Consider the following 27,031-nt stretch of genomic DNA (forward strand, 5'->3'; position numbering starts at 1 on the left):
AAGCAGTTGTGGATGAGGTACCTGCATGCCACCTGCCAAGTTCTCTTCGCCACCTCCTCTACAAGGCTGGAGAAGTTGAGAGATTGAGAGAAGCTGATGTGGGGAGGGGACAGGACTCATCTTGAAACGTGACTTCCATGCTGAACACTTAGGTATCATGGCAGCTGCCAAAAGTGTTGCTTCTCTGAACAAGGCCACTGCTAACATAGGATTTATAGACTAAGGCTCCCTTTAGAAGTGCATTTCTTGGTGTGTGTGTGTGCTGCTGCTGCTGTTTCTGCAGTTGCTGCCATGCTGGTTGTTGTAAGAGAATATGGGTTGCTGTTGTGAATTGGTTAGTTAGCAGGCAGGCAAGCAATGAACCTACTGCCAAAGAACCAAACTCGCCTTTGTAATAGCTGATCACAGTAACAGGAATGTGGTGAATGGGGGACTTTTCATTCCCTTACCGTTGTGGGTGGAAACACTGGGGCTGCAATAAGTGTTCTAGTAAGTGCATGGTGGTCTTCAATATCATTCATAAATCCTGGAACAGGTGCCCCTTCCCATCATATGTTTAGAAAGTAGCTCAGATATTTCACAACAGTTCAGAACATGTATACATTAAGAAAATGAAAAAGGGGAACATCATGGAACCCCGTATTTTAAGACTGAACAATAGGATTTGGTCTTATTTGTTCTGGTGTCTTTAGAAATCCAAACTTGAACCACCAGCAGCTGATCTGTCTTTCTCTGTGTCTGCTATATGGTGGAAAAGTCAAGCAGGTTTGAAATCTTTGATTGATCCAAATAAGCCAAAGTGTGTTTCTAACTCACCAGATGTAGTTCTTCATAGGTCATTGTTCAGTAGCATAAAAATACTGCATCCTGTTGCATAATGTTCTTTTCCTAGAGATTCCTGAGTCAAAGCTTGTCATAAAAAATTGTTTATTTTAGCTCAGATTAATAAATTTAATTTTATCTTCTTGTTTTTACAAGTAAGCCATGTTAGAGTTACCTCCATTCATATCAAACAAAATCTGAGGTGAGATACCAATAAGAGTTGTGAGGGGATTTTAAAAGTAAAATTAGCAACCTTTTCCAGATGGGTTTTGTGCATCTTTAGTGATACCAGTGAACACAACAAGGCAGATTAGAAGTTTCCTCCTAAGGTGAAACATCTGTAGGAATTGGAGGAAAATCAAAACAATTTTGGCAAGATTGGTTATTTTTTCTTCTTCTAGACGTTACTGTTCAGACAGAGGGAATAAAGTGTTATACTCATAGTATCTTGTGAGTGAAATTGTTCCAGTCCTAGAGAAAGGGAAGGACAATGTTCTCCAAGCTTCCCTCAAAATTACTGTATTTTCCACTTGTTCTTCATTCTTTAATATAGGATTCAGGAGGGGGGATTTATTTGAAAAAGCAGTTCTTTCTTTTTCGTCTTTGAAGCTTCTTTGTGTAAACATTAGCTGTGACAATGGACTATTGATTTAGATGTGAAACTGCCAATTAGTTTAGATACCTAGAAGAATTGGGATACCAGTTAGCAGTTCAGTTCCTTCAATTGGCAAATAAGGACAGTGCTTAATTGATGAAGCACAGCATTGATTATTAACTTTATCTTATTGTGGGAATGGTTGGTAATCAGAATCCTCTTCCTCAAATTCATTAAGATGCTTGAAATGGGAAGTGATGCAGGGCTTCATCTGAGCCAGCACCCATCTGAAGTAATCTCCCAAACCCATTTTGAATGATAAAGTGCACTCTTAGGTTCTTGAGTGAAGACATTCATATATATCGGCTCTCTCTCTGGTTAACATATTATCATAGCAGAATAACAACGTGGACCTACAACAAAACGTTGCCATACACCCTCACCTCCTAGCAGGGGTTCCTTTCTTCTTGTACAGGGATGTCCAACTGGTTGATCATGATTGACAGGTAGATCCCTAGATGGAAAAAAAACATCAGGATGATAGTCACACCTGTGGGATGTAAAACACAGGAGCAGTCAATTACAACATTCCTAGAGTGTACATGTTAGGACATGGGGAGGGATGTCTGTCCAGCAAGCAGGTAAACTTCCTGGGACAGACTTCCTCCGCATGTGACCAGAGGTGGGTGTGACCTCACCTGTGCAGGTAATGATAAAAGCACAGGGCAGACCAGCCATCTCTCTCTTGCCTCTCTCATCTTCATCTTCCGGAGCAGCAACATCTGCTGACATGCCCTCTTGGCTCTCAGCCAAGAGAGGAGAAAAGGACTATCTTCCTATAAGATAGATTCTAAATGTATTTTACCTTTTTAAGCCTGTCTGCCTTCTGGGATCATATTGTGAACAGAACGTGAGTAAACTCTTTTATACTTTTATAAAGATTGTGTTGTGTCTTGTATTTTAAGAGGGAACAAAAGGGGAAATTACCAGAGTAATTATTATAAAGGTTCTAGCGAACCTGTGCACACGTTACCGTTGCGAACTTAAAGGGGAATGTCTATTAACTCTGCTGATATTTTGGGAACTTGTTAGCACAAGTAGGATAAGGATATAATCTCACAATATATCCTCTCCTGCAGCCCTGAACATTCCCACAACACCCCCACTGCCCTCACTCTGCCCCTCTGTTGTGTCTAATGGGCTCTGGTGTCTCCCCCATTCAAATGACAATGGGTAGATCACTGCCAGTTATTTTATACTGGGAGTAGATCACAGTCTCTTGAGAATTGGATGTGCCTGTTCTTGTATAATAAGCTCTTAAAGGGATTTAAATCAGGCACATCCCCTTCTCTGGTTTCCAGTGGTTATTTTCCTCCTAGCACTCAACATTTTGTGGCTCCTGAAGACCACTCTAGCATGCTCATTCTTCACTAAAGTCTTTTAATTTACAAACTTGGGGTCTGTTTTGGTGGGTCTCTTAATTTACAAACATATATATTTTTGTGTCCCTGCAGTGTTACCTAAATGTGTACAAACCACTCTTTTATTTTGCCCCCCCCAGCTTCTAAACCACTTGAGTTTGCTATTCAGTCTATAAACAAGTGGGCTCTCCAACAAAATGTTGCAGTTTGGAGTCCTGGTTTCAGGGTTACAACCAGCCATGCCTTTCTCTAGGATACTCCATCCCATTCCACCCTGAGTCACTCAGCATCCCAGCCCACATTTTTGCCTGTGTTTCCTCTTGTCCTTTCTCTAAAGAGCATTTGTACATTTGCAAACTTGAGTTTCCCCAGACCAGTGGCTGATAACTTCCTCCTGTCCATGAATGGAGCCAAGGATTCATACTTGTAGAATGAGTTCACTATCAGTATGATTTTTTGTTTTTTTAAACAGCATTTAAATTATGTGATTCTTTCGCACCCCATCCCCCACATCCTTGCTGGACAAAAAAGCAATCCGTTTCCTGTTTCAAGACCTGAGATGACAAATAAGCCCAGACAGTCACTCGTGGCTGCCTATTGCAAGCCAGACAATTGTTTTTGATTCAGCGTTTTTACTTTGACTTCCACTAAAGACTTGCACTTCCATGTTAAATGAGATGCTACCATGTCATCAAACAATTCCTCCTTTTAGAATTCAGTGAAGCATCAATCTTCATGCCCCATTGGTCCTGGCCAAACAACTAGAGTTGGTAACATTAAGGGCACACTTTGACCTGCCGTCTTTTGTGAAGAGCAAAAGGTCTAAGAAAAGGCATCAAAAAAAAAAAAAGTCAGCAAGATTGTTTGACATAGCAGCTTTTCATGGCACAAACAATGGATGGAACAGCATTTGCATAAAACTCATTAGAAAAAGTGCAAGTTTCATAAATCTTGTGATAAATTAGTGTGATATCATTCGAAAAGTGATGCATTAATTTTAGGGTAAAATGAATGGCTCTGTGATCATTGTAGGTAATTAGGAGGCTTCTAGGTAATGTAGAGAGGAAATTATTTTTAAAAGGCTTTCAGTATGGAAAGTCATTGCTCTTGGACTAGAGTAGATGGGTTAGGAAGAAGAAACTGAGGAGTTGCATGCCCCATTCTTGTTGTCTTTCATTCAATTTTTACTATTTGCTGTGGTTTCGTAATGTTTATCCTGTTTATCATCATTTCAGTCTTAAAGCCAGAGCCTAGGATGCATTTTTTGCTTTCCTTGTGTTTCTGTTTCTTTTGCCTCCACTCCCTTAAATTTGGCAAAAGTTAATATTCTCTACAAACCCCGGTGAGCTGTCACAATATTTCTACTAGAGTTGTAATCAGCAATGCTTTCCTGCTGCTTATGTCCTCACTGGTACATTACTGATGATCTCTGCATGAGTGTGTTAGTCTGCAAGAGTGAGTGTATTAGAACACTGCAGTCACACAAAACACCCAGATAACATTGTTTTCAGGGGATAACGGGAGTTCTGACAGAACCTGGGTGTTCTGTTATCACTTCTTCCTACTTAGGTGGTGGGAAACACTTCTATTGTAGCAAGGACCCTATATCTTTGCTTGCAGAATGCGAGGTTCATTTAACCTTGGCCCAGTATACCTGAAGGAGCGTCTCCACCCACCATCGTTCTGCCCGGACACTGAGGTCCAGCTCTGAAGGCCATCTGGCGGTTCCCTCACTTCAAGAAGTGAAGTTACAGGGAACTAGGCAGAGGGTCTTTTCAGCAGTGGTGCCCACCCTGTGGAGTGCCCTCTCATCAGATGCCAAGGAGATAAATATACAACTTTTAGAAGGCATCTGAAGGCAGTCCTGTATCAGGAAGTTTTTAATGTTTGATGTTTTATTATGTTTTTATGTGCTTTGGAAGCTGCCCAGATGGGATGGGGTATAAATATAAGTGTTGCCATATTTCAAAAAGTAAAAACCAGGACACCCCAAAAGTTTTTGAGCTTTTTTTGAGAGACTTGTCTAAGATCCAGGACAAAGTGCCATCTTTCAGAAATCTGGACATATGGCAGCCCTAATAAATGATATTTGCCTACTTCAGCAGTTGTTGCTCATTTGCAGTTTTTCTATATAGCCTTCCCTGTCCCTATTTCACTTCGCTTCACTCATTTGTGTGCACAGCTGTTTATGTGGTACCAGAATACAGAATCTGGTGGTGGAGGAAGATTTTGGTAAAGAAGGGACCAGCTTACACTTTTGTACCAGTGAAATGCCCCACATTTTGTCCATAACATACTTGTACCTCAGCTGTGAAAACCTTGCAAAAAACATGCAAGAACAAGAAATAATTGCTTTGAAAGAAACTATCCCAGACAACACTTTAATAATGAGCTTGCTGAATATTATTTAAATGTTAGCAAAGGTCAACTGTTTAAAATGGGAAGTAACCAAAAAGCAATAAGCATATATGTTGGGTGCCATTAATGTCAAGTGATGAAATCAATGGAATGAAATCAAAGGAAGGGTCAAGACCGGATGCAGAAATGCTAAAGTGTAATCTCTGTATTCCAAAACATGCACAGTCCATTTGTTTGTCAAGAAAATTATTTTTTCCAATGAGTCTTATTTGGTGTGGTGATCTCCAACTATGGAACATACACATTTCACTAAAACATGGAACTGAACAGAAAACCATGGGAAAATTAATTCTGGGCTTTACTTGTAGAGACATAATAAAGGAGGAATGGATCAAATTCAATGAATTCAAAGGTTGGGTTAAAGGAATTGGAAAGAAAATCGGAAATGCTATATAAAAATAAGAGAATCAACTGTAACCCAAAGGCAGCATAGATATTAGTATTAAACAACTCTTGGGCAGTGGCAGAGGAAGGGGGCGGGGGGCAGCTAGCCCTGGGTGCCATCTCTCAGGGGGGTGACAAGAAGGCATCCCATGGGGGGCTCCCTGGGCACAACGGCGTGTACTGCCACTGCCGCATGCCGCCGCCACCGTGTGTGGAGGATTCCACCGCTGCAGCCACAAGTGGAGGATCCCTCTGCTGCTGCAGCAGTTGCAAGCAGAGGATTCCGCCACAAGCGGTGGACCACGCCGCCATCCATATGGTGCTCAAGCTGCACCGTCAGTATTGGCACCACTGTGCATGCCCCGTACATAGTGCTGCTGCGCATGTGCTGCTGGGTGGTTTGCGCTGCCCCTTGATACCCCATACTGGGTGCTGGAGAGCCTTCCTGCTTTTGGGGAATGTGTAAGTGTAAGAGAAGATAGCTGCACCAATTATAAACTTGTGTTTCCTTACTCCCCTCCCCCCCTACTTTTATTACTATAAGTTCTTATGCTGAAAGTGGAGAAATAACTTTCTCTTCATTAAAGCACCTGCTTTCTTTTCTGGCTGCTATTGTGGCAAGTTGCGTTTCCTGCTGTCCCCAGTCTTTATGTAGGTGAACTTGTTCCAGATGTGACACGCTGGCATTTTGAATGCCGTAAGTGGGAAGTCTGCGGGTACAATTTACATTGTATTGAGACAACAGAGAAGTAAATTCAAATTCATAACTGGGTGCAAAATTAATCCATCACAGTTTTTATGTGCCGCATTTGAAATTGCCTGTTGCTGTGGACGAAAGCAAATATACTACCTGCTGAAGCCTGCCAAAACATCTCTGATATAAGATGTTTTGCTAAAGTGAGTCATAATTCATGAAACAAGTGTTATGAGCTGCGTGTCTGAACCCTGCATGCGAGTCCAGTACTCGTGTGTACTCAGGGCACAACCCTGAGAGGAATCTTATGCTGGTGTCGGTACGTGCGCCCATTATGAATAAGTGTTTACCCTTAACCTTGTGCCCACTAAAGAAGTTACACACCCCAAGAAATAAAGAACAAATGATTTATTACATAGAAGTGAAGAGAGACAGAGTATATGGATGTTGCTTCAGATAGCAAAGTTACAAATATTCAGGCAGCAATATGATCATTAAGCATTCACACACCTTTACTCTTTAGATTTAAGAGTAAAAGAATCCCTAACTACCAAAAAGCCTAGAGAGTAAGCACAACAATGTGCCATAAACTCACACTAAAAAAAGAGAAAAATGCCTGATTTTGAAGCGTATTGGGACACAAAGTTAGGGGTCAGAGGCCGTGTTTTCTGTGAGAGGTAAGCTCTCATCATAAAATTCTGTACCAAACAGGGCACAGAAATTTGTTGGCCATTCTTTGGTCTGTGGTCCAGCAAAACATAGGGCTAGCCTTTGAGATTGTTGAGGAGCAAATAAGCTTTTTGAGATACTGGACCATTGAAAATCTGGGGGTTAAAATAGTTTTTTGCTATCCTGAACCCCTGGCAGCAAATCAGTAGGCCAAGCCCAAAGTTCAAAGTCCAAGGGTCAATTCATACAAGCAAAGATCAGGAAAATCAGCTCAGGGTCAATCCAAGTAGCCAAGCCTGAAGTCCAGCAGTCAACCCCAAAGCACAGTCTCATAGAGGTCCATCAACATGGATAGTTGAGCAGACACAGCACCTCAACTCTGCTTCCCTTTTGTACTTTGCCTGCTGATTGTAGCATCCGGGCTTGACAAGGACAGTGACCCTCACCTGCTCCAAGCCTATTTAAGCTGAGGAATCACAAACTTCCTCCCAGAGCTAGCAAGCCCTCAGCCTGCTAGAGCACGACTCTCACTGCTCCCTACTTCTCAGAGCCCACCATGTCCATGGGGACAGAGGCCTCTTTGGCTCTGGTGATGAGCCCTGCTTCCTGTGGGTGGACCTCCATCCCCTTGTCACCCTGTGAATACTTCCTTCCTTGCCCCAGTGTGTCCCAGTCCTGGCTTAAACCTCTCTTCCTCCTGCCCATCGCCTTGCCAGTTCATGACAGTGGCCAACTATTCTCTACAGAGAGGGGAGACGACTTCTTAGATGAGTGAGTATTACTTTGCACCATTGTCTGTTTATTATTCTGTTCATTTCACTAAACAGAAAAGTATTTGAAAATACATGACCTTAGTGAGAAATGACGAACTGGTTATCTGTATGCTTCCTGAATCATTAGTTTAGCTTCGGAGGAAGATTCCTTTGCCTGTGGAGAACCCAATTCTTTCTTACAGCAGGTGTCACTAAACTTTTCTGGTAACACAGGCATTGTGTGCTGATCTTTTACATCAAGTATTAGGAAGTCAGTATATTTAAGCATAACTTACAGGCAACATTTCTAATGAGGGTTAGTGACAGGATCAAAGATTGCTCATAATGGGGGGCCTCAAGTTTTGCCAACTGTACTGATGCCATGATCTATAGGAATAAACCAAAGATCAGATTGACACTCTACACAAGAGCCTTTATAGTTTGAGTTTCTAGATTCAGCTCTGTGAGGCTTGAGTTCTATCCACAATGATATATAACTTAGTTAAATCAAGACTGGACTAATGTAATGTGTTGAGCATGGGGCTGCCTCTGAAGAGTCTCTGAAAGCTTCATTTGGTCCAGAGTAAAACAGCAGGGACGCAGGTGCCGCTGTGGTCTAAGCCACTAATCCTTAGGGCTTTCTGATCGGAAGGTTGGCAGTTCGAATCCCCATGATGGGGTGAGCTCCTTTTGCTCGGTCCCAGCTCCTGGCAACCTAGCAGTTCGAAAGCACGCCAAAAAGTGCAAGTAGATAAATAGCTACCGCTCCAGCGGGACGGTAAACAGCATTTCCGTGCAGTGCTCTGGTTTCGCCAGAAGTGGCTTAGTCATGCTAGCCACATGACCCAGAAAAACTGTCTGTGGACAAACGTTGGCTCCCTTGGCCAGTAAAGCGAGATGAATGCCGCAACCCCAGAGTTGTTCGTGACTGGACTTAATTGTCAGGGGTCTTTTACCTTTACCTTTTTTAAAAAAACAGCAAGGGTGTTCACAGGAACACATTTCCATGAGCAAATTATACCCATTTAAGCACACCAAAACTAGTTACCAAAGATTCCTGGCTGCTCTCTCTGTCTCTCCCCCCTCCACCCCCACACTTTTAAACTGTTTTAATTGGGAGTTTTAAATATTAGATGCCACTAATGCTATTTTATAGAGAAATGGTGGATATAATTATCTTATACAAATAAATATTGGTTTTATCAATATTTCTGGGTCTCTGTTTCTCAGTTTTAAAAGGAATAGCAACAGTACCCCAGTGGCTCTTTGATTTCCCCCACCTCCTCCCCAAGTAAGATGAAGGATTTCTTATCTGCTCTCTGATTTGTGTGAAAGAAGAAAAGGATTATGGAGACATTATCCATCAATGTCTTCTTTAAAGGTCTCTGAAAGGACTAGGTTTCCAGGAGGAATGCTGAGAGAAACTTGTCAACTTTTATAGGCTGATATGCCCAGTTCAGTGTAATAATTGGTATTTGCTATGTTAGAAATTTCAGCTTTTGGGATGAAAACAAGGCCATCAGACAGGAGGAATGTATAATAGACTAGGAAGGGGAAGTGACATACAAATATACTAAGGTCATACTAAGTTCAAGTACCAGAGAATGTAAGAATGCATGTGTGTGTGAGAGAGAGAAACTGTGATCGAAACAGAGTGAGCAAAAGAAGACAAGATAAATTGAGATTATCTAAAGAAATCAGGACCCTTAACTGCCCTGTCTGACTCCTGAGAGGAAACAAATGGAGCCTATAACTTTACAGTGTGAGAAGATCATTTGTCCATGTTTTACAGTCTTTCTACTGACTCTGTTGACATTTTGTGATTTGTTCCCAATAGTGTCAAGCACAGGAGAGAAAGGATGCTTGTTTCTCTCTCCCACTTTATCCATGTGGCCATGCTACTCATCGTGTAGCTATACTTATTTTGATTAGATGGCACTAAGTATTTGGTCTCAGCTATAATTTGTAGAGGTTCTCAAAGGAACCAGGACTTGGGACATGTGAAAAATAACTTGGGGTATAGGTGAAATATATGCAAAATGTCACACTCTCTTCTGAGTATTCACGACTCCCCCATCCACCAAGACACATCCACAGTTAAAAGCAGGGCATCCTGATCTAAGAGCTTTGTGTATCTGCACCTCTCTCTCATTTTAATGAATCAAACAAGCAATATGACAGGGGTTTGTGTTTCTATATGGGGCTCTGCCTTGAACATTACTGTCTGAACAGGTCAGTACTAGCAGAACTGCTGCGACCTAACTAATTTGAAGAGCAACTCTAGCCTATATGATCAATCCTCAAAGCCTTCATGTGTGGAAGGAAATAGGAGTGTGCATGGCCAAACTTCATGATTGGCAGGCAGTATGAACCCCCCAGGTTTGTCTGGGCCCAGCATTGCTACAAGGTGTGACCGGAAAGTTCGGTGAATGGTTACAGAAATTGAACAGCGAGAAATATTCAGACATACATGCCTTACAAGCCTTCAAAGTAGGACCCCTCTGATGCAATGCACTGTTGACAACATTCATAGAACTGCTGGAAACTTCTGGAGAAGTCCTCTTTTTGTACTTCTTTCAGTTCCCTCATCACAGCAGCTTGGATGTGTGAAATGTTGGAAAATCTGTGCCCTTTCAGCGCAGATTTCAGTTTTGGAAAAAGAAAGAAATCCGGTGGGGCCAGATCAGGAGAATATGGAGGATAGGACAACTCGGTAACCTCAGTAATGATTTCACACGGAATATGCAATTCTTCTGCCATCATTTGGATGGACAAACACTGACCCCGCATCAATAACTCACAAACTCTGTCAACATTTGTAGCTGTTCTGCTCATCGGCAGTCTGCCAGACTGAGGGTCATCTTCGAAGGTTTGCCGCCCTTCACGGAAACACTTAAACCACTCATACACTAAACAAAAATTTTTTTTCCTTCCAGTAGCACCTTAAAGACCAACTAAGTTAGTTCTTGGTATGAGCTTTCGTGTGCATGCACACTTCTTCAGATACTTCTTCAGGTATCTGAAGAAGTGTGCATGCACACAAAAGCTCATACCAAGAACTAACTTAGTTGGTCTTTAAGGTGCTACTGGAAGGAAAAAAAAATTTTGTTTTGACTATGGCAGACCAACACGGCTACCTATCTGTCACTCATACACTGTCTTTCAAGTTACAGCTTCGTCGTGAGCATTTCGTGGGTTTCTGATGCCGATTGTATGTTCAAATATTTCTCACTGTCCGATTTCTGTGACCATTCACCAAAATTTCTGGTCACACCTTGTAGAAGCCCGGCTTTCTGCCTTTTCCTTGTTACTGTATAGAACAGTACAGTACATTCTGCTTGTTGTAAGGGCAGGCTGCAGTTGAAGCTACTGACCTCAGAGACCCTGACAAGGAAGACACACTTGAGGCTGCTTGTTTCCTCAGCCTGGCACTGTTGATATCAGACTGTGCCTTGTCTCAGCCACACACCCCTTTTCACACATTACTGGAGGCAGCCAGCTCCAGAATAGAGGTCTGGCATGGTAATGATTCTGAATTTGTTTTGTAACAAGGTTTTGATGAAGGAAAGAATAAGGACCCCTTAATTTCATTATTAATGTTTAGTTGTTTTTCTATTTATTCATGCAACCCTAGTTAAGGAAATAGCCTACACTTCCTGTCCCTAATTTAGCAAAGCAAAAGGCTTTAATACAGCATTCATTCTTTGTGTGGCTCGTGTAAGAGGTTATTCATCTCCTTTTAATGAATCACCAAATAATCACTAAATCAGCAACTTACATTCAGCAATCTCATGGGCTCGACAAATATTAATGAATTGAACTTCACAATACCTCATGGAGGGAGGACAATATTAATAGCATTATGTTTCAGATGAGAAAATAGAGATGCAACCGCAAGGAAATCACACGGTCATGTGAAGGCTTTGGCACACTTAGGAACAGTAATAAGTAATTATTCTGAGGCCTTAATCTGCATTGTAAATGGGTCTTGCTTTTACACTCAGTTTTGACTGCCATGGTTTGCCTTAAAGGATCATGGGAACTTTAATGTAGTCAAGTGTTGAGAATTTTGTTAGCAGGATTCCTTGGGAAGAGGGAATAGCTATTAAAACAATTTTAACCTGTAGTATGGATATGCCCTAAGTCACTCCCCTCAATTCCCATTCTTTTCCTTCTTTAAATAGAAATTATCAGATAAGATTTTTTTTTTTTAATGTATGTATCATTATTTAATGTGGCAACTTGAATGCTAAAGCTGGTTGAATGTCAAAGCCAGGCAGCTTCCAACATTCCTAAGGGAACTTCATTGCTGCATCCCAGTGAAGTTCTCTCTTTTTTAGGTCAGGATGCCCTCTAGTAATGTAGTTACTAGAGTTACATCACCATCTTTTTAAAGTGTTGAAAGTTGGGGCGATCTCCATTTGCTGCCCTGATCTTCTGCCGTCTTTGCCATTTTGCTCTTGCTCATCTTTATGGCGTTGCTTTGCACCTGGCTATGAACCATGCAGAAAACATTTTCCCTAACATTGTTGCAAGGCTTCCTTCTCCATATTTCACGATCTTTCCTCAATCCACTGAGAAAGTCAGTTGTGTTCCAAAAGTGCCTATGTCTTGTCCCTTCTTTAATGGCCTTCCATAAATTTGTGAAAACCTTCCTGTTTGAGAATGCTTTTCAGTTGTAGATTGTTTTACTCTATTTTATTTACTCAGCTAAATTAGGGGGGGGGGTGTTAATGGGTTGTTGTTTTATTCAGTCTTGAAAGTGTAGTTCAGCGCCTTTCTGAAGTCAGGAATACCAAGAACAGAAAACAGCATCACAACAACTCTTGGTATATAAGATTTCTGCGCATAGGAAAATCATCAAATTCAACACGTTAGATGCAAGCAATGTTTGGAGCATTTGTCTCCAATGAGTTGTAACCTTCCCTGATCTTTCTATCCCACGGATATGGGTATGGTGGTGGGGGGAGCTTCCATTTTTCACACCCAGCTCCACTCATGCCTTTCCCTGGGCTGAGAAATGGCCTCTGGCAATGGAGGGGCTTTATGTGTGTCACATGGTTTGACCTTGGGCTGGAATTCCACAGGGTTTCCCTAGCTTTGATAAGCAAACCACGCTATGCATTTTTAGCCATTTCATCTTTGCACTTCATGATTCCGCCTCCACCTTTTTGAGTGCCTGCAGGGAAGAGAGAGAGAGAGAAAGAGGTTTTCTCTTTGACAGCAATGAAATCAAAGTACCTGCTGTCTTTTGTTTGCCTTTTGCTGCTTCTCTTCTTTTGTAAATCTCTTTATTGAAAGCTTCATTTGTTTGAAAAGCATATGCAAAACTTTGTGATTCTTCAGTCCTACACAATCGCAATAGCCACATTTCCGTTGCAGGGGTTTGTTTTGGGTAGCCGTTTCACAAAATACGCTTTTAATTTTGAAATGTTTGCTGTGTTTTCATGTAAAAAATACATCAATGCAATATATTTTGGTAACACGTATTATACAATACAAGTATATCTAGTTTAGGATTGGCATCTCCCCTAGGCATGTATGCTCGTGGCTACAGCTCCTAGTACACGCAACATATTGAAAATAAATTTGAAAATAGAACTGTCAAAATCATAATGCTTTTCTGGAAATCTATATTGCAACTCACATTTGGAATGCTGTGGTACAAGTGAAGGTGTAAACAGCAGACATTTCTCCCTTTAACTTGTTCTGCCATTCCTTGCTTTCTTCATCTGGGCAGCCTAATTTAGAATGAAAAACAAAGCTTTTTTGTTGCTGCTGCTGCTGCTGTTTTACAATTGGGAGTCAGAATCCTTGCTTATCCACTATGTTGTTTAGTCGTGTCCGACTCTTCGTGACCCTATGGACCAGAGCACGCCAGGCACACCTGTCTTCCACTGCCTCCCGCAGTTTGGTCAAACTCATGCTGGTAGCTTCAAGAACACTGTCCAACCATCTCGCCCTCTGTCGTCCCCTTCTCCCTGTGCCCTCCATCTTTCCCAACATCAGGGTCTTTTCCAGGGAGTCTTCTCTTCTCATGAAGTGGCCAAAGTTTTGAAGCCTCAGCTTCAGGATCTGTCCTTCCAGTGAGCACTCAGGGCTGATTTCTTTAAGAATGGATAGGTTTGATCTTCTTGCAGTCCATGGGACTCTCAAGAGTCTCCTCCAGCACCATAATTCAAAACTTATCCACTATAGAGGTCTACCATTCGGTCATGGTTTATGTTCTGCTCAATCCTGCTCTACACTATCCAGTGCTGACTTCATTCTTGGCCTTTCCCAGCATTGTAAACAAACAGCAACAACTCTCCCTGGGTGGTTTCTTTAAGTAACCCTCCCCGCACCCCATAACCCCTGTCTTTACAGGCCTCTATCGTTTATCCACCTATCCTGAGCTCCTAGCTATGGGCCTATTGTGGTGCTGCTGCTCCTTTCCACAGATGCTTTGTTGTCTTGCTTGGTATCTGGCCCTTTTTATTTTTTTATTATTTTTGCTCTCTTCTGTTTCTGAGCAGAAGAATCACACAAAGTGATGATGGAAGAGAGACCCCATGTGTACTTACAGCAAAAGTCTTGCCCGAGGCTTACAGCCTATATAGTTAGGTACTGCACTAGGTTTTTTGTCATACTGCTCAAGGTTTCATGTGATCAGGATCCGAACTGTGTTTGATACACCTCTGCCTTCATAGCCCCAGGACACTAGTGGATGGAAGCAGCTACCTCAATTCACAAAACCAATATCCTATCACAGTGGTCTATCACAGTGGTCTCATTGTGGCAAAGCTCCCTCGTAGTTCTTATTGCTGCTGTTAGGGAAAGGGTGGCTAACCTATGGTCCTCCAGTGTGATCCTGCAAGTTGATGGTTTTGCCAGGGATCGCCCTTCAGCAAAGATTGGGGGCAAACTATTTTGGTTTTGCACAATCATTTCTCCATCCCCTCATTGGAAGGAGAAGTGAGCCCCTGAGATCTTGCATTGATACAACACAGCTCTCCCCTGGTCCTACAGTATCAAAGCCAGAAAATTCAAATAATCACAGCATTTCCCTGCTTGGTAGTTTTCTAATTCCCGGGGAGGGAGGAATCCAATGTCTGAACAAAATGTTAATAATACAATACCTTTCTGTGACTTGAGCTGCACTGCATAATTCTTCCTCCTGGATTCAAGTTATAATTAAGCACGGTATAATTGAGTCTGGCGATTTAATGCTGAAAACAGTGGGCTGCTTTTGATGCTTGGTACAGCTATACTTGGTAAAAGAGTGGAACTGCAGCCACCCACCTTGCCCAGTGTGAGTGCTCTAGGCCCACCAGAAATCCAAGCATGGGTATCGCATTTTCAGAGTACCTGTGTGAGAAAAACCTAATATGTGCAGTCTAGGCATGAAGTGTGCAGCAGACTTAAGAACACACATTTAAAAGGTTCTGTTGTTAAGATGGAGTGGGATAAATTTGGATGGCAGTCCACACTGACTGTGTTGGAATCAGTGCCAAGCCATAGTTTAAACAGTGTGCACAAACTTCCCCTTCCCCACCATGCCTCCCTTCACCTCTGTGGTCACAAGGAGGGGACTGGAAACATCAGTTTTCTGCCGTTTTATATTATGCTAGAACTGGGATGAACAGCAGTTAGTTTTAACCATGGTTTGTCTGAACAAACCATGATCGAAAACTTCAGTTTGAAGTTGGATTCTTTGGAAAACCGTAGTTAAAACCATTCACACTTTTGTCTCTGCTTGGGCATAGTGTTCATTTGAGGTTAGTTGAAAACAGAAGCAAATGCTTCCCATTGCCTCATGGTGACACTAAGGGAAGGAGAAGGGAGAGGGGAGTCCCCAAATTTCAGACTCATTCATGTAGCACTAAAACTGTCATTTTAATGTGTAGCTAATATGCCATGAGTGTGGAATCCCAGACCTTTCCCCATTTTTGTGGCATCCTACGCTTGCAACTTCATGCTGCTTTCCAATATTTTGGCACTACCTTGTTTTTAAGTGTGGTCCTGAAAACCATATGTATATATGCATTCTTGGTTGTGATACAACCCCCTCCCAAAAGATGCCTGAACATAATTTCCACCCCAAACTTCATTTTTTATGAAAATACAGGTCCTGGTGAGTAGAGTGTGCAAATGCTACTGAATTGGAGGAGGGGTTTGTATTGGTCTGAGGCCGATGCTATCTCTGTGTTCTGTTGCCGAAGGTCTTGCATGCCCATATATATTTTTTACTCAAGAAGATGCATGTATGCCTTTCAACTTTCCTGAGATTGACTCAGCTGGAGGGTCTGCTTCAGTTCTGAGCTAATTTAGCTTTCCCGTGTGTAGCAATTCCTTTCTGTCAAAAAAGTGCAGTTTCTTCACAAAGTGCCGACTCAGCAGAGCAAGGTTAACTTCGCGAAAGGAAACAGTTTTTTAAAAAAAATTTAGGAGTTTGCCATGGAGAAAGCCCAAATTGCTTGAAAAATCTTTCATAGAGTAGGAAACAACAACGTTAGAAGCTGGATAGCGAGTTTTCAAAAACCAGCAATTGCTTTACTGGGGTGGGGCGAACTAGATGATTAGCCAAGGGCAAGAAAAAAGATGCCCAGCGGCGTTTTCAAGTCTAGCAAATTTATGATGACAAGAGCTTATTTTCATAGATACTGGAGGTAAAAGAGTGACAGCGAGGTACAGTAGGAGGAAAAAAATCTGTTTTATAGTGCAGGATTAAAGGCTGCTTCATATATTACATTGGCAGTAAACCTGGATTTTCTATTTGAAAGAGACTTGTAGAAAATCTTTGTGCTTTCATGAGTGTGCCTAAATACTACATTTGCAAGCACGTGTTGATTGCATTCACATGTACACATAAGGACAGAATTTGTGAAATGGTGCTTGTGAAGCTGTCCCACTAGAGATTGCTTTGCTTACAAGACTCACCTCCTGCTCAGGTGGTTTTGTTGCACAGGGCTTCAGAAGGGGAGCTTAACAGTACCGGAATCTCTTGATTGGTGCCTTAAGGCTGTTGTTGGGTGGAAATAAGCTGAGAAACGGTGTCTCATGGCACCCTTGTAAAATGCAGTCTTCCCCCAGCTCAGAGACCATGGCTGAAGACTACCAAAAGTCTTGTGGTCACAATTTTTTTCAAGGAAAATGCAAACTCCAGGTGGGGGTGGTTATAAAGTTGATCACCAATGGAAAAGCAGCGTGGGGGAAGGACTGTGCAAAAGCAGCACACTGGAAAATGGTTAATTACTAGGGATAGGGTGAAAATTTGAATCGAGGGGTTCTCAATAATGCTAGTACCCTGCTCAAAATTCCCATGGACAGAATCTGAGGCAGGCACAGCCCACCTTGAGCAGGTTCTCTGACTACAGATTCTCTCACCACACCTTTCTCACCAGCTTTTGTTTCTCTTGTGTCCTTGTAGGTTCATCGGTGACACAGCTGCTTGCCCGTGATCTGGACAATGACCCTCTTGTGTTTGGAGTTGTTGGAGAGGAAGCAAGCCGATTCTTTGCTGTGGAAAGCATGACTGGAGTTGTGTGGCTTAGGCAACCGTTAGATAGAGAGGTAATGAGTGCTGTTTAGCACTAAATATTACTGTGTATCAAGACTGCAGCATGTTTGTATTCAGTGATGCAAAGGGAGAATATATGTGATACACACACACACACACACACACAAACAAACATGTCTTCAGAGGTCTTCTAAACATCAGATAGTTTTTTATTTCCTTGATATCTGATGGGAGGGCATTCCACAGGGCGGTCGCCACTGCCGAGGAGGCCATCTGCCTGGTTCCCTGTAACCTCACATGTCACAGTGAGGGAACCGCCAGAAGATCCTCAGAGGTGGATCTCAGTGTCTGGACTGAATGATGGGGGTGGACCTGCTCCTTCAGGTACACTGGGCTGTGGCCGTTTAGGGCTTTAAAAGTCAGCACCAACAATTTGAATTGTGCTCAGAAACTTACTGGGAGCTCATGTAGATGCTTTAGGACCGGTGTTATATGGTATTATAATCCTACCATTTATTAATTTCTAGGGTTTGGGGGGTTCCCCCTCAAATTTATAACTCACCAATCTTCCTGAGAAGGATGCAGGAATGAATTAGGGAAAGAACCTAAGAGAAAGGAGGGAAATTCAGAAATCGGATATGCACAAACTGCCTCCTTGCCCACTTGCAATTGGCCAACTGGGTGGATCCATTTTCAAGGCAGGAAGCTCTTCCCTGTTGGATCCTGGCAGGTGGGCAGGAGCGGCGGGCCGCAATGGCATCCACCTGAGAGATGCTGGAACTGCACTCCTGTGCGTTCTGGCTGGGAAAAAAAGACCTGATGGTATTGAAGTAGCAATACTAGGAAGTGTCGACATCCCAGGCCTTATATGTTGCTGCTGTTGGCTGTTTTTCTGCTCTGTACAACCATTTCTGGAGGTCATGGCCTCAGGTTACAAAGACAACCAGCACAGCAAAGCCATGAGAATCAGAGGCACAGATATGGCAGTCTTATACTGAGTTAAGGAGGGGAGAATTGGTCAGGGAGAGCATAATTGAGGTGGGTGCATGTTCAGGGTGCCTCCGTTCTGCATGCTGTCATTTGAGCTGGGGTACCTGCATATTTGAGCAACCTGGCTTTAAATATTTGCTCAGTCCTTAGAGGATTATTACTTAATTGCCTCTTTGCTGTTTCTCTCCTTATTTAATCGCCATGCCTCATGGTTGCCAACAGAGCAGAAGCTACATAATTTCTGTGCAGTATTTGAAAGAGGAAGTCAAGCCACTTCTAGGAAGGAATGCCATTGCTGCTCATTCTTAATATTTTAAAATTGCCCACCATGTACTCAAAAGCACCTTCAGGGGAAAATGGCAGTCCTTTTTTCGATGAAGGGTTCAGGTAGGTAGAATTAACAAATCATGCATATTAAGAAATAGCTGAAAAGCCAGGAGGAGAAAATAAAAACTTCCCACATTGGAATAGTGCATTCCAAGTGTCTTACACACTTCACATACCTTTTTCTGGGAGATAATTATGCAGTGTATAGAAAATAGTTGAATAATTTGAGAGGGGCAGAATAGATTGCACAAATGAACGGGATCCCCAATACAACATAAATGGGGGGGGGGGGAATGTGCTAGCTAGAAAAGCAAGGTGTATGCTGTAGGATAGAGTTTTGCCTGAAGTCTACTCTGTCCGCTTGACTAATCTCTATCCTTGCCTGTCATTTTCATGTTCCACAACATTCTCCCTTTAGGTATCTTTCACCACTTTCACCCCTTCTTTGTTACACTGTGCAGAGGGGTGGGGAAAGAAAGGTGTGTGTGTGAGAGAGAAATAATGGAAGGAATGACAGTGTCTCTTCCCTGAGACAAATGGATGACGTCTCCTTTATCCTTGGCATTTGGCTTTCACAGGCTGGCTGCAGGCATTGCCTTGAGGCAGAAGCTAAATTCCATGTAGGCCCTTCTCAGATCGCATTAGCCGAGTGTTCATGGGAGGACAGCACATGTTTTGGTAAACTGTCCTAACACCCCTCCCCCCCAAAAATAAACAGTTATTGTGGCAAAAAAAAGGGGAGGTGCAGGTCTTGGCAGTGTAGATTCAAGTTACCGACTGACACAAAGCCTGAGTTAGAAATCTAGTAGTTCACATACAGCAATTCCAGACTCTTATTAAATTAATTCCATTCAAATGAGCTATTAGTCCTACATACTGTATAGGACTAAGTTGAGTCAAGCCGCTGACTGTTGTTACAAGAATGAGCTGCAGGCTCATATACTTCTCCCTCATCTTTGCGTGAGCAGGAGGGAATGAGAAGCTTTTTCTTATTTGGGGGAAACTGTGGTTTGCTGTTTTGTTAGAATGTGGTAAACCATGGTTTGTCACATATGAAACGTGAACATAAGAAGAGTCCTGCTGAATCAGACCAAAGCTCCATCAAGTCCAACATTTTCTCACAATGACCAAACAGATCCCAAGTAAGCCTGCATGTGGGGCATGAGCCACGAGTTCACAAAGTGGAAGCTTTGCTCCCCTTGTAGCAAAGGAGGGGCAAGAGGAGGAGGAAAATGAGCCTAAGGGTCACATATTTTGTTCTTACAAACGAGCGTTTGTCATTACCTCTGAATTCAGCCATTGGTTAAACTGAGGTATACTGAACCACTGGGTAAAATCGGAGAAATGCTAGCAAATTTTCTGGGTCATGTAATCCTTTGATACAACTTTGAGTAAATGGGGCACACTGATTTTGCCACCATATTTTCCTATTAATATTCAAGCTCAGGAAATTTGTATGTAATTTGAACAACTATTAAGGAAAATGCTCCTAGTCCTTTCTCTTTCTCTTCCAGAGTGGCTAGGGAAACCCAGCCAGGTGGATGGGGTATAATAATAATAATAATAATTCTTATTCTTATTATTGCATGCTGGAACATTCCTGGATGAAACATGCATGCGGTTCTATTTCTTTTTCCTCAGCTCTCAGTGCAAACACTAGTACTAATATGAACTGTTATATAAAAGATGGTGGGAGGAGTCTGCAGTTAAGAAAGTTGAGTTGCTCTCATCTGTGCACTCTCTGGTTTTCATTGATATCTTGTCCAACCCTTGGATTAGAATGCTTTGCTACCAGTGAAGGATGCAAGTCAAGTTCCATCAAGACTTGCCTGCCATTAGGTCACTCACTCCAACCCCCTCCATATTCTTGGAAGACTATATATGAGTATTGCAGTTTTGTGATGATTTTTTTTTTACAGTTATTCCCGGGGTGTTTCTTCAACTTCTTCCAGGTCGCAAAAGCATGTAATTATATTCGGCTCAAATCCAAAGCCTTCTATCAACAGATTACCATTGTGGCATCTCTAATTACATCTTTTTCTTCTCGTTCCAGACTAAGTCAGAATTCACAGTTGAATTTTCTGTCAGCGACAGCCAAGGGGTAAGTGTGACATTTGTTCCATGATATAAAACTGAGAGAAGCATAGAGCTGATTTTGATAGTGTGCTCTGTAGGGAGGAGATTAAAGCTGCCGCAGTCCCTCCCTGTTCCTGAAGGAGCCCTCCTTAGGGATATAGGAGCACTGTATGCTTGTAGCAAGGGAAGTACACGGCAATGTATGAAATGGTGTGGAAAAATACCCATCTGTTCCCTCATCTTTTTACATAAAAGTGTATAAACTTCAGAGAACAGAATAACACTGGTATCTGACTAAACTTTTGGGTTTGTTTATTTTTTGCTATGTAGGAGTACATTTTTTTTCTCTCCACAGGAATGTTGTTTCCCAAATGTGTAAGTGTGAAGGAAGAACTGACAGATTTGAAGACCTCAGGGAGACCATTTTTGTGGCCAATTCTGAAAAGGCTTATTTTTATTTTATTTTATTTATTACATTTGTATACTTCCCTTCATCCGAAGATCTCATAGCTGTTCACAGAATAAAAATACAAAATAAAAACACAAAATACATAATAAAAAACAAGCACAAAACAAAACAATAACCCACCCACAATGCTTGTAGAGAAACAGCTAGAAAAATGGTTGAAACAGAAGCGTCTCATTATGCTACAGAAAATTGTAAATGTTCAGCGTTCTGGTAATATGTAAATAGTCAGATGTGAGACTTATATTCCTTCATTCGTGCTGTTCTGACTGGCAATTTTGACTATTCACTTGTTAAAGAGAGAGCTGTTTTCTGATAGCATAGCTACAGGAAAAGTGGATAAAGTATTTCCTTCCATCAGGAATATTTTCAATTACTGAAATAAGGAACACCTTTCAAAGCAAGCATTTTGGGTTTTCACGGTGCTTAGTCTAATCTTTGTTTTTGTTTTTAAAAGCATTATTGGCTGTTCATAATTTAGATTGGACTCATCGATCGTGCATTTATCTTACTGTATTTAATTGTATATGATACAATTATATTCTGTTGTTGTTTTACTTGAGTTCTTCAAATTAAATGGGGTAGAAACAAAACTGCCTCCTTCAAATAGGGATACATGTGTGCAGCAAGCTCAGGAGCAAAGAGGGATACAAATAGTGGAAGGTTGCATATATTGTCCAATTCCCCACCCCAAATTCACAACCCCAATCCTGAGTTCCTGCCCTCTGAGCTCAAATCATAGCCCTCTACACAAAAATTATTTCAGCCATAAAATATGGCCCATCTCAAATTGACCACTGAAAGGATCTTGAATTGAAGAAGAAATGGGCTTAGAATGAGCACCCATTTCCCCATTGATACCCAAATCCTCCTTCTCTGCAGTGAAGGGCTATAGGGTTTCCTTGCTAATAACAGCAATATCTGAAAGGCCTTACAATTCTGCATATCATATGACAATTCTGCATATCATATGACAATAGGGGGGAAATGCCACCAATATGAATAACTAAAATCTGTTCTAATCGTTTGGCTTGCAGGTGATCAAGGGGTCTGTGAATATCCAAGTGGGAGATGTGAACGACAATGCACCAAGGTTTCACAATCAGCCATATAGTGTCCGTATCCCTGAGGTAGGAACTTTATTTTCTCTTTTGCTTGGAAGAGCTTCCATTCCTAAGGGGGGAAAAACAATTGTTCCAGTTGATTGGAATTGGGTTGTTTCTCCAGTTGCTCTGAAGTAAGGGTGGTTTCTTCTCTTCATGTGGGTAGAGAAAAGTATGTTCAGTGTTGTGGGGACCATTCGTACATAAAAACCTTGTATTGCTTCTCTGTCATTATGCCATGTTCCTTTCAATGCCATCCGCCGCAACAGTTAGTATTTATGGCCATTGAGCAGTTCTGCAAACCTGGTGGTCTGGAGACCACCCCTCGTGTGTGGGTGCTGCTATTTTGGCTATATAAGCATCTGCAGAGATAGAGGGAATGATAACTCTCTTCTGAGAAATATAGTTTGATGAGTGTTCTGAAACTTTTGTGCTAGATATCCCCTACCCCAACCCAATAACTATAGTTCACATGATTCCATAAAACATGGGAATAATTGTCAAACCAAAGTTTATAGGGAAAACATGCGTGAGATTCAGAGGGGGCAGATCTTAGTCTCAATACTGTTTTTGAAAGGATGGAAGCAAGATGGTGTATGTGTCAGTCATGTGGCACTTGGCTGGAAGAAGATTTCTGACAGGTTGCTGTTTGTGTTGGTGCAGATGAAAACTAGTAGATGTATTCCCCACAGAGTTCTCTCGTTCTCCCTTAATTCAGGGGCTATGTATATACCTGGGAAACATCCCATTTTGAGAAAGAAAGTTGGGAGGGAGGCATTTCCCAGAGGAAATGGAAGTAAAAAAATATAGCCATAGGCAGGTTTGTTAGGGAGTGAGGAAAAACATGGTACCACAGGAACGTCACCAGGACCTGACCACACAATGTTCTTCAGTGCATCTGCAATCAGGTAGCAAGCAATTTTATATTGGATTCACTTCCCTTTTCAGATTTTTCCCTAGATCCGAAAAATCTAAGTTTACAGTGGAAAAAGTGCAGGTTGCAAGTTGAACGGGAAGTACCGGTATAATAATGTGGCCAACACCCTAAATATTGAGATACCTCTAGCTTCAAATACATATTAAACTCCCATGTGGATGAGCCCTTAGTTTCTCATTTCTGTGCATGCATATTCTGCACAATTAAGCATCTTCGCACAGTCCTCTGATGTTGATTTCTGCAACCCTTTCCTTGCTTGAGGCATTCTGAGCATTCTGCTTGCCATGCCCTTTAGTTAGTCTTTGCCTGGCCAGTAAATTTAAAAGTTTGGATTTGAAATTCTTTAGCAACCAATCACATTTGAATGAACGGTCATACCAATTAGTATCCACCCTCATTCAACGTATCTTTTTCATTTGTGGCTTGGTGTTCATTTTTGATCCATCCAGATGGCTTGGCTAATTTCTCTTTGAGTATCAAACTGAAAAAGCTTTTTATTTGGTATGTAAAAGTTTAGATGTAGGTGTTGAAACATGACATTGTGACATGGATCACTTCCCCAAGATGCATTTTTTATCCACAAAAAAGGAAAATTAAATATACTTATGAGAACTTGAAATAATTGAAAACTTTCTAAGCTATTTCCTGTTGCTATGAGATTCATCAGTTTACAAGCTAATCGCCATTTCTGATGGATTACGTTCACTCATCATCATAGTACTCTTGTTTTTGTTACTGTTTTCTGTGTACAGAGCTTCCTCGCCTGAGTTTGTTCCTTTGGGAAGCTTTGGATATTTCATGGAAACACTTGGACAGGAGGTGGGGGTGGGCAAAGATCAAATCATTATGTAATGCATGAAGTGGCAGAGAGATGAGAACTCTTATCAAACATTGACAGCAAATTGCAAGTTACTTGTCCATCCTCTTTCCTTCCCCAGCCACCCTTCTCTGATTTCTGAAACTACACTAAATTTAAATGAGGTGTTTTTTTCTGTCGACCATGGGGTAAACTAGATTAAAAGAAACAGTATTCTTGAACCCAACCAAACTTAATTGAGCAATTTTAGCAAAATGCCCAAATGAATAGATTCAATTTGAAACTGTTGCTTGTCACACTGATTCTCGCCAGGCAGTTCAAGAAGTCAATGATGCAATCAAATATTTGTAATAGAAGAATTACAAAGGTTAGAGTACTTTATCTCAGCTTATCTTTGAGAAATTCTTCAAGACTTACAAAAGATTATCCAGCACTTTCTGCTGTCATAGCTGTCAACCGTCCCTTATTTGGCGGGAAACTCCCTTATCCCAGTACCGTGTCCCGCTGCTGTCCCTTACTGATGATGTCCCTTAAATTTCCCGGGTTTCATGCTCGCCCGGCTCGGGAGGGAAGCAGCAGCTCGGGGTCCTCCACCGCAAGAGAGCGCACGCGCACGAGCTGCTGCGTCTCTGTCTCTCCCTTTCCCCCCTCAGGGGCTTGTCGTGAGGAGACGGGTGGCGGCGGGTGGGCAGGCAGACCGTCTCTTGCAAGACTTCCGCCGTGCTGCCACGGGAAGCCAGAGGCGGCAGCGGCTGAGGAGCCGGCCTGAGGCGGCTGCCACGGCACAGCAACCGCCTCATGCCAGACTCGTGGACGGCGTGGGCGAGAGTCTCTCTCCCTCCCCCCCTTTCTCAGGCGGGGAAGGGCCGATGGAACTCCTCGCACCAGGACAACGGCAGCCCCGATGTGCTGCTTAGCATACCCTCCAACCAGTGCAGCGTCTTAATGTAGTGATTTCCCCCTCTGCATCCCTTTCATAACTTTATTTTTATAAATCATTTGTCCAACCATAGTTCAAATTTTTACAAGTTTTCTGTCAATCCTACCAATGTATGTAACTATTTACAATAGCTTTTCAACTAAATTATAAACTTTCCCCATTCTTTATTAAAGAGGTGCTCTTCCTGGTTTCTAATTCTGCCTGTAAGCTTTGCCATCTCGACATCGTTTATCTGTTTTGTCTGCCACTCTTCTTTGTTGGGAGTTGTAGACCCTTAGGATCATCTAGTCCAACCCCCTGCAAAACACAGTCAGTCGCAGCCAAAGCAGCATGGCTCCATCAGTGGTGGATTTCTGTATGAGCTAAGCAAAATCCCTTATTTTGGCTGCTGATCCCTTATTTTTGAGGCTGCTGGTCCCTTATTTTCAAATCTGTAAGTTGACAACTATGTCTGCTGTACTGATACAGTTGAGAAGAATTCGAAAAGACACCTTGCTGATGCATTTTGGATCTTTTAAATGTAACTGAGCTTTCACATAAACTTTACAAACACATTAGAATGTAAAGACATTAAGGGCCAAACAAGGTGTGACATCAGGAGATCTTTGTGACTGGATCTCTCAAGGTTTTTATGGTAAATACAATCATGGGGCACTTAGATTATGGCTGGAACACCTCGAGAGGCAGGTTTTAATGCTCCACCTGCTGCTTTCATGAACTAAACTGCCTCCATGCACCCCACCTGCTAAGTGCCCCACAGGAGAAAATTTGACATGTGCTGTAGCCCCAAGATAAATTGCTTCGCTTGACTGCAATTTACCACTTTGAACTAAAGAGAAGAGGTCTGGTTATAGATCAAGTCTGATACGGCCTTGAATCAACTTTTTAATATATACTGTATATAAAAATCATTTTAATTATTTTCTTTCCCTGAATTCTAAGCCCATTAATCAGAGATAGGGATACTTTCCACTTTCTCGCTAGATCTCCCTAGTTTAGTTTTTCTGGGTTGTAAACCATCTTGCAGTCTGATTTGGGCAGAATCCGTTTCTGCTGGGCTAAGCGTATGTATCTGTTGAGCGAGAGTGAGCAAGAGGGAGTGCTGAGGTAATTTAGAAGTACAAATTATTGCATTATCAATGGTTCATTAATAAGCTCGCCACTTGGTATCCTGCTGAGATTAGACTTTGATCCTTTGCCCTACCTTTGCCAGATGTGTAAGGATCCTTCATTAGTCTGTGTGTGCTAAAATTGGCCAGGAAGCTAGGTTCATCTGTTTTAGAATGACATAAATTATCTGAATCGTTCCTTTTAGACTGCCTTTGAGTCAGAAGCAGCACATATCTTCTCCTAACAGCTAGGTTTTATAGCAGCCTTGCTTTTGAAGTCTGTGGTTTGGACACAGAGAAAGGCGTGTAACCTTTATGCACTGATTCAAAACTGGTTTTCTTGCCAAACCTCAGTTTTAAAAAATGCTGTATTTTTGTATGAGCTCAGAATTTGGGGATCTTGAAAGTCGGGAGGGGGGACCAAAATTATCTGAAGTATAGACCTGTCCTTCTAAAAAACATTTATCTAGGTCTAAAATGACTTGCTGCCAAGTAATTTGTTTCTATTTAGGTATGCCCTTTCCTCTTTGCCTGCTAACTTTGCAATGCTAACATCCTTTAAATTATGCAACTAGGGGAAATTTGTGTAGAAAATAGGGCAGAGCTTGACATCTTGAAGCTTTAAGGAGGGGGCCCTTGGGAAAGGCGCCCACCTTCTCCATGCTGAGTGGGTACATCTCCTCACTGCTGCCACCATTGCCCATTTGCTTGTACCTATCTCCTTGTGCCCAGTTCGCACACCTGTGCAGAGGGAGAGAGCAAGGCAAGTGGAGAGGGATACTTCATCTCCCCACTCTTGCCGCTGCTCACTTGCTCAGGGTTGGGCCGGTGAATAGGCAGAGACACCAAGGGAAGAAACAGCAGGTTTAGGGATGCTCAGAGGTTGCTAGTGGGCCCTCTGCTTGGGTGCGGACCCCAGCAAGACGATCAACAATGCCAACTCCGGATCCTGAATATCACAATGTAGTTTCAAATATCTCACATGTGGATAATGAATGCAAGTCAGTAAGTT

The 27,031-nt window shown here is 42.1% G+C and overlaps 1 protein-coding gene across 1 annotated transcript in view; it reads left to right on the forward strand.

Moving 5' to 3' along the window:
- Positions 1-27,031, forward strand: part of CDH23 (cadherin related 23) — a 398,874-nt gene that overhangs the window by 64,409 nt on the left and 307,434 nt on the right. The window contains exons 4-6 of the mRNA XM_083614292.1: positions 17,165-17,307; positions 20,625-20,672; positions 22,151-22,243. Coding sequence (XP_083470418.1) covers positions 17,165-17,307; positions 20,625-20,672; positions 22,151-22,243 — 284 coding nt within the window. The remainder of the gene's footprint in view (positions 1-17,164; positions 17,308-20,624; positions 20,673-22,150; positions 22,244-27,031) is intronic.

Source organism: Podarcis filfolensis (genome assembly GCF_964270895.1).
Source record: "Podarcis filfolensis genome assembly, chromosome: 5".
NCBI classification, from domain to species: domain Eukaryota; kingdom Metazoa; phylum Chordata; class Lepidosauria; order Squamata; family Lacertidae; genus Podarcis; species Podarcis filfolensis.